This window comes from Triticum dicoccoides, chromosome 3B (assembly GCF_002162155.2).
Source record: "Triticum dicoccoides isolate Atlit2015 ecotype Zavitan chromosome 3B, WEW_v2.0, whole genome shotgun sequence".
In the NCBI taxonomy this organism is placed as follows: domain Eukaryota; kingdom Viridiplantae; phylum Streptophyta; class Magnoliopsida; order Poales; family Poaceae; genus Triticum; species Triticum dicoccoides.
This window is the reverse complement of record NC_041385.1, coordinates 745,897,471-745,905,310: the sequence shown is the minus strand read 5'-3', so window position 1 is coordinate 745,905,310 and position 7,840 is coordinate 745,897,471. Positions and strand designations below refer to the sequence as shown.

Below are 7,840 nucleotides of genomic sequence, written 5' to 3'. Positions count from 1 at the left end.
GATGAAGGCATATATCATACAGTATATGTTTCAGCTGACTGACAGGGAAGCCACTTGGGATCTACAGTATAAAATTCAGATTGGTTGTTAAGACAGCACTGCATCTGTACCCACTTGAGCTGCCAGTTGAACTTTGGTACTCCCTCCGTCCGGAAATACTTGTGAATAAAAGAGGATGTATCTAGATGTATATTAGTTCTAAATACATCTATTTTTATCCATTTTGATGACAAGTATTTTCGGACGGAGGGAGTAGATGTCTAAAAAGACATATACAGGAACAGAGGGAGTATAAAATTCAGATTGGTTGTTAAGACAGCACTGCGTCTGTACCCACTTGAGCTGCCAGTTGAACTTTGGTAGATGTACACCCACATGGTATCTCCCTCTAGATATATACTCCATCCGTTCCTAAATACTCCATATAAGTCTTTTTAGAGATTCCAATGCGGACTACATACGGAGCAAAATGAGTGAATCTACGCTCTAAAATATGTCTATATACATCCGTATGTAGTCCTTATATATACATTTGTATGTAGTCCTTATTGAATCTCTAAAAAGACTTATACTCGTATTTAGGAACGGAGGGAGTATAAATCTACATATATACAAGGCAGTATAACAATAAAAACCATGTGCTACCCGGCAGGGTATACTACCTAGCACACTATGGATGAGGACTTTAAATGAAGCTTGGTAAAGTCAACCACGAGGCTACCACCAAGTTTACAAGGGACATTTTGGTGAGCTCTGTCTTAGGAAGTGCTAACCATATTACATACTCCCTCCAAGTGTCTCAACTTTATACTAGAGCTAGTACAAAATTGTACTAAGCTTGAGACACTTATTTTGGGACAGAGGAAGTATTTAAAAACCCAACAGTTAAGGCAATGGCCTGAACGATCATGAATTCATGGTATTAACCTAAATCAGAAAGAGTGTACCATTTACCTCACTTATTCAAGGGTTATCTTTGAATACTACTCCCTCCGTCCCATAATGTAAGATGTTTTTTGACCCTAGTGTAGTGTCAAAAAATGTCTTATATTAACATAGTATTTCTAAAGATTCTTTTACTAACCCACAAATATCTGCTTCAATGAATATATTATGTCAAACTTAAAACACATAAGAGCTATAAATAAATCATCAATTAACATAGTAACCAAACAGGGTTGTGGTAGTGTGAATATCAGAGTACCAGACTCACCTCTTCAGCACCGAAATTCAACTTATACCTAGACAAGCTATGGGGCCATCACAGGCTCACTGGACCAATGTCTTGTTCACCCAATCCAGATATAAGCTTGAGTGAACTTCTCTGCAGAAATGTATCACACTTGTAAGTGGGAATGGTCAATCTACATTCTACAGGCATCACAACATAACAGTAATCAATATGGACATCAGTGGTGCTAAGGAAATTCCAGAAAATTCTCACTTTATATATGATATACATACAAGATACAATCAACAAAAGCATTTGTTTTCCAATTCAGAGATAGTATATCTTGTCTAATTTCTACCATCTCATTTTATTCTCAAGTGGCTAGATTCACATATAAATTCCGCCTGTGATTTTGATCATCAGAGTTTAGAGAAAACAGGCTTCCGCTTCTCCATGAAAGCTTTGATGGCCTCCATCAGGTCATTAGATCTCAGCATTCCAGAATTCCAAGTCGCTACATGTTCCAGACCCTGCTCTACTGTGATATCTCTGCTTCTCAGTAGAACTGCCTTCGTTCCCATCACTGCGTTTGCCGACTTCTCTGATATTTCTGAAACAATAAAAAAAAATTGTCTCTTAGTCCATCATTGGTCGCAGCTTGTTGAGTTACATAGTCGATGGAGAAAAAGTGGTAGGCATAGTTAACAAGAAACTGGTTTGCGCAGGGACATCTTATGCATGAATCTGAATTATGGTAACACCTTATGAACATGGAACAGTCAGACCTACATATGTGCATTTACTTACAACTTGGAAGAACAAATCCAACTTGCTTCTGACTCGATAGAGGGGTGACACTAGTAAATTGCGAACCTTTTAAACCATTATACAGTGCTTTGTTGGATTGATTCAAGTGCATCTGACTTCAAACTAACAGCACTAACTATATGGCCCAAACTTTCCAGTTCACTTTTCATGATGTTGGGAAATGGAGCACAGCGCCTCTGCAACCAATCAAGAGAGTGGTGGATTTTGCTGCTTAATGTAGTAAGAGGAACATTTAAGCCTGCACTTATAGGACACTAAGCACACTATAGCAAATGCACAAAAACCAGGAAATGAGAATATAGATGGATCTTTATGAAAGCTGGGAAAGTTGGAATTCTAGAAACTCTGTGCAAAGTTTAAGCTGACTCAGATACTATACTAAAATAACTTGTACTTAAAACGCAATCCATGCGTGCTGTTAATGTTACTAACATGAAGTTTAACCTCTCATTTTTCAGAACCAAGGGGTTCTCACTAACAATTGGTGATCTGCTGGTACAGCCAATTTGATCTACCAATTCCAGTTAGATCAACTGCAATCAGAGTGCAGACAAGATTTATCAACAACATATACTACAGATACCCAAGAGAGACACCCTTGTTCATTTCGTTACCGACATATACTACAGATTTATCGACATCTCAAGTTCTCTACCCCCTCAACCTCAAGTTCTCAACTCCAAAAACAAATCATGTTAAACATTTTGGCAGAGTACAGAGGCAAAGAAAGAACAGCACGGAGAAATTATACCTTTGGCGATCTTCGCAACACCGGCATCCAGCTCCTGCTTGGAATCGAACACCCTGCTGACGAGCCCCATCTCCTTGGCCTCCGCGGCGGTGATCCTGCGGCCGGTGAGCGCGAGGTCCGCCGCGTTCCCGTAGCCGACGATCCGCGGCAGGCGCTGCAGCGCGCCGAGGTCGGCGACGATGGCCATGTCCACCTCCTTGAGCACGAACGTGGCGTCCTTGGAGCAGTAGCGTATGTCGCAGGCGGCGACGAGGTCGACGCCGCCGCCGACGCAGGCGCCGTGCACGGCCGCGATGACGGGCTTCCGGCACAGCTCGACGGCGGTGAGCGCGGCTTGCATGCCGAGGATCGCGCGGCGGAGCCCCTCGGCCGCGGCCGCGGGGTCGGCGCCCCGGCTGAAGGGCGCGGTGAGCGGGTTCCCGGGCCCGCCGAGCTCGATGCCCGCGCAGAAGTGCGGGCCCGCGGCGGAGAGCACGACGGCGCGCGCGGCGGGGACGCGGTCGAGCAGCGCCATGGCGCGCGGGATCTCCGCGAAGGAGTCCGGGCTGAGCGCGTTGCGCTGCGCGGGGCGGCTGAGGCGCACCTCGTAGACCGCGGCCGCCGGGTCCGGCCGCGTCACGGCCAGGGCCTTGAAGCCCCGCCGCAGCTCCGCCTCCGCGTCCGACGAGCCGCCGCTGGCCATCTGCGCTCCTCTGCCGTGTGCGTGGCGCGTGCCGTGTGGGGATTAAACTCTAGCTGCCTGGGCTGCTCTGCTGACTGCTGCTGCTGCTAATATGAAGGAAGGAAGCCATCATCATCATGGTAAAAAACGAAGCTAATCATCTCTTGTTGTTCTTGTGCGGACGCAACGAGATGGATAAGATGGGTATCATTTCTAATACATCTGTTGGACAAGCTCGTACACATTGAGTGCATCCTATACATGTATCGTAAATTTTTACGAAATGTGACATTGAATCTATAAATTTTTCTTTTCAACATAAAATTTTTCGATCTGGTAAAAATGAAATTAGTACTATAATGAGTTATATGTATTGTAGACACCAGACGAAGCAATGGTTTATCCAAACTTCAAAAATAAAAATCTATTTTTTAATCTCGGAAATCATCAGGAAAAAATTAACCTATCGAAAGCTCCTAACAATGCTGCCTCGGCCCGGCCGCAGTACAATCCAGCTTCAGTCTTGTTCTTTTCACAGCGATTTTGCTTGAGTTTTCATCAGCTGGTAAAAGTAAAAATGAAGCATACTTTACTGACTGCCACCGGGACCCATGACCCGCTGGAGTCTTTTTTTTTTTCTTCTGAGAAACCATGACCCACCGGTGTCGAGCGAGACGGGCCACCTGTGCGTCTCGAGGAAAGAAAGGCCCGCTTCGGGATGTTTACGGCCCATGCGAGGGGATTGCCGAGCTACGGAGCCAGTTCACCCCGGTTGCTGCGACTCGTTTAGTCCCACATCGCTTGGCGAAGGGGAGGCGGGGCGCTGCGAGGCTATAAAGAGCAGGGGTGGCCAGCGGGTTGAAGCATACCTTTCTCGGCCTTTTGGCTAAGATCAAGTGTAGTATCTGTTCTTATCAGTTTAATATCTGATATGTGGGCCATGTGCTCACAACGATATTAAATTTATTTTTTGTGGGGGAGGGCCCACCACAGTGGCTTGCCATTGGGGTCCTCAGGTGTCGCTCAGTGCGTTGCACTACTGCCTGGGCAGGCGCACCCCAACCAAATTAAATAAAAGAATTGTTAAATGCAGCTGGAATTGAGTGTTCGTTGACGGCTTGATCTCCCTCAACGCCGTGTCGATCTGCTCGTTCGCGTCGTACAGGTTGGTCACCAGCGCCTGAGTCGTGAAACAGACAATGTTGGTGCTCCTGGGTGGTGGAGGATGCGGTTGGTGCCGGGTGGTATATTTGAAGAACTGAGTGGTATCTTTGCCCTGTCATCATGTCAGGTTTGATAGGCTTATTCCTAAAACTAAGTGGTGTATATAACAACTGAGGTCACATCTTCTTTCCCACTATTTCTCATTATATTTTGATCCACCAAATTGATGAATGATAATTGCCTCGCAATCCATGAAGCTTTCAGCTATTCAGGATAGTTTAATGTTGGAATATTACTATCCAAATAACAATTTTTCAAGCATAAGAAATCATTAAAAATGGATGAAAGGTACTACATTCGTCTCAAATATAAGACATTTTTTAGGCCTTTTCTTGAGACGGGAGTAGTAATTACATTTGAGTAGACCTTCTCCAGAGCATAGACTTCTCGAAGAGAATAAGTTCATGCATGGGGTACGTTGTGTTTTTCTCTGTCCCGGTTTTACACCTCGCCAGCATAGAAACGTTACGTAATAAGAGTCGAACTAAAAAGTTCTATTTTGAAACTTCTGGCACACTAATTAGTGTATTGAATGGATAGTATATGCCACTCGAGGAGGAAGGACACCGGGGTGACAATGCACGTCACAGAGGGTGTGCGTCATAGGAGTTTGTGAGATTTCTCATCAGCGGTTAACCAAACAAATTTGGATTATTCTTTCACTGCTAGCTCAGAAGTTGAGGGTATAAATCGCTTGTACTTGTGGGTTTATGTTACTTTCGCTCTAAAGGCTCTTAATTATTTTATTCTTTTCCACACAAAAAAGAATGTGTTTTTGAAATTTTCTCCATTTGTTCTGATATCATATAATGTTGTACTACACCCATGGACAAGATAAGTGGGTTGCTCAGCCACAACTTTATCAAAAAAAAATGACCATTTTATTGTGAACACTGTTTGTAGAAAAATGAAATCTACATATGTTAAACTGTTAAAGGAGATCCAATTCGAGTCGGGCCGAATCAAGAAGCTCTTCCCAGCCACTTAATTACTTGGCAGCCGCGGCAATGGCAGCCCAGATAGCCCGCAGCTTCCCGGCGTATTCCACTATGCTCTTAATGGGTGACGCCGCCTTCTTGGCCGTCTCTGTCTCCGCGAACCTCCCAGCCCAGGCGGCCAAGCGCGGAGTCCTGCCGGCGTCGATGATCATCACGTCGAACATCTCGCGGAGCGCCTCGAACCAGAAGAGATGGCACCCGAGCGCGAGGTCGAGGTACCCGACAGAGTCGCCAGCGAAGAAGGCCTTGACGCCAGAGCACTCGGCAAAGGCGTCCTCCAAGGGCCTGACCGCCGCGAGCGCGGCGTCGAGCCTCTCCGCCCGCTCCACATCGGTGGTCGCGCGCAGGATGCCTAACATCGCGGTGACCACCTTGTCGTCGACGTAGGCTGCCCAGAAGCGCGCGTCGGCGCGGCCGTGGGGGTCGGTGGGGAGGAGCGGGGCCGCGCCGGCCCAGACCTCGTCGACGTACTCGACGATGACGAGCGACTCACAGATGGGCCTGCCGTCGTGGATGAGGATGAGCACGGGGACCTTCTTGCGCACCGGGTTGGATGCGAGGAGGAGCTCGCCCTTGTCGAACACGTCCTGCTCCAGGTCCTCGTAGCTCACACCTTTGAGGTGCAGGGTCATGCGCACGCGGACCGCGAACGGGCTCACCACCGTGCCCAGCAGCTTGACGTCGTCTCCTTCCCCGGCCATCGTTTTCGATCGATCTCTTCCTCTCACGATTAAACTATTTGCTCTCCTGTTTCTGTGCTATGAACTGAATTTGGAGTTGAAGATAATAATAATACCCTCATTGTCCTTGTTAATTTATACAGGCAGAAATGAAGCTGACCAGTTGGTGGTAGAGAAGCTGCTACAGTCTGTGATTATGTCATGTGCGTCGCCTTTGGCGTGCGCAGCATGCTTGCACGGAAGAGCCAACTCGTTGCAAGTGTAGGCAAGATCTCACTCGCCAGAAGAAGGTTGACTAGCTTGGCGTCACACGTGACGCTTCAGTGTTTGATGAATTTGTTCTTGTTTTCTTTGCCAATAAAGCGCTTAATATGTTCAAGTGATTACGAAGATGTTGCATATAGTCATGGAGAAAGGTAGGGACACAATTAATTCATATGCACCTCCTCCTAATCCTAACCAGGCTAGTTTATTTGGCATATTTTCTTTTAACACAAGGATCAACCTGATGGTTTCAGAACGAGTAAATTGCTCAAAATCATCATATTTCTGGATACGGTACTTCAAAACCATTGTTTTTACCAAAAAATATATAAGGCCGCCACTTTTGCGTCAAGTGAGTAACACCGATTCAAAAGTACGTCGCGGCTAACACCACTTTTGCGTCAGGTGAGTAACAAATCACACCGATTCGAAAGTAAACCGTGTCTAACAGCAAAACTGACTGGTTGACTAGCTTGGCGTCACACGTGACGCTCCAGTGTTTGACTAATTTGTTCTTGTTTTCTTTGCCAATAAAGCGCTTAATATGTTCAGAGTGATTACGAAGATGTTGCATATAGTCATGGAGAAAGATAGGGACACAACTAATCCATATGCACCTCCTCCTAATCGTAACCACGCTAGTTTATTTGGCATTTTTTTTAACATAAGGATCAACCTGATGGTTTCAGAACGAGTAAATTGCTCAAAATCATCATATTTGTGGCTATGATACTTCAAAACCATCGTTTTTGCCAAAAATTATATAAGGCCACCACTTTTGCGTCAAGTGAGTAACACCGATTCAAAAGTACGTCGCAGCTAACACCACTTTTGCGTCAGGTGAGTAACAAATCACACCGATTCGAAAGTAAGCCGCGTATAACAACAAAACTGACTGGTTGGCCCCACATGTCAGGCTGATTCCACGCTCTTACATGGACAAATACGCTGAGGTGGAAGATGGACCCATCTGTCAGCCTTCCATCTTCTCTCACCTTTTTTTCTTCCTCTTCTTCCCTCTTTTCCTCGTCCTGCTCCTCACTCCCCTCTCACCGACTCTTCCCGCCGCCGCCCACCACCTGCAGCACCAAAAGGCCGACAGCGAGGTCAAACAGGGGAAGGAGCACCGGGGGGGAGGAGGGGGTCCAAATTCGGCCATCAGCCACTTTCCTCCGGCCCAGCCGCATCGCCGGATCTGCCTGCCCCCGGCCACAACGCCGGGACGCCTCTACCTACAACGTCGTGCCCTGCCGCCTCCCACAT

The 7,840-nt window shown here is 46.6% G+C and overlaps 2 protein-coding genes and 1 non-coding gene across 3 annotated transcripts; 1 reads left to right on the top strand and 2 right to left on the bottom strand.

Annotated features, from left to right (window-relative positions):
- Nucleotides 1-1,419: 1,419 nt before the first annotated feature.
- On the bottom strand, nucleotides 1,420-3,573 carry LOC119278219 (delta(3,5)-Delta(2,4)-dienoyl-CoA isomerase, peroxisomal-like). The gene is made up of 2 exons (XM_037559576.1): nucleotides 2,751-3,573; nucleotides 1,420-1,781 (listed from the first exon to the last, which is right to left on the bottom strand). The coding sequence occupies exons 1-2, from the start codon at nucleotides 3,430-3,432 to the stop codon at nucleotides 1,591-1,593; spliced, it is 873 nt and encodes a 290-aa protein (XP_037415473.1). The 5' UTR covers nucleotides 3,433-3,573; the 3' UTR covers nucleotides 1,420-1,590.
- A 703-nt stretch (nucleotides 3,574-4,276) lies between these two features.
- On the top strand, nucleotides 4,277-4,473 carry LOC119282857. The gene has a single exon (XR_005138900.1). It is a non-coding gene; the product is annotated as a U2 spliceosomal RNA (small nuclear RNA).
- Nucleotides 4,474-5,433: 960 nt separating this feature from the next.
- LOC119282014 (probable glutathione S-transferase GSTU6) lies at nucleotides 5,434-6,415 on the bottom strand. The gene has a single exon (XM_037562388.1). The coding sequence runs from the start codon at nucleotides 6,332-6,334 to the stop codon at nucleotides 5,624-5,626; it is 711 nt and encodes a 236-aa protein (XP_037418285.1). The 5' UTR covers nucleotides 6,335-6,415; the 3' UTR covers nucleotides 5,434-5,623.
- Between the last annotated feature and the right edge of the window lie 1,425 nt (nucleotides 6,416-7,840).

Bases quoted from the DNA above. Each gene is read 5' to 3' on its own strand.
- LOC119278219 (XM_037559576.1), bottom strand. From the start codon at position 3,432: ATGGCCAGCGGCGGCTCGTCGGACGCGGAGGCGGAGCTGCGGCGGGGC. The intron at 1,782-2,750 runs GTATAATTTCTC...TTATTGTTTCAG, and splicing joins TGTTGCGAAGATCGCCAAAG to AAATATCAGAGAAGTCGGCA.
- LOC119282014 (XM_037562388.1), bottom strand. From the start codon at position 6,334: ATGGCCGGGGAAGGAGACGACGTCAAGCTGCTGGGCACGGTGGTGAGC.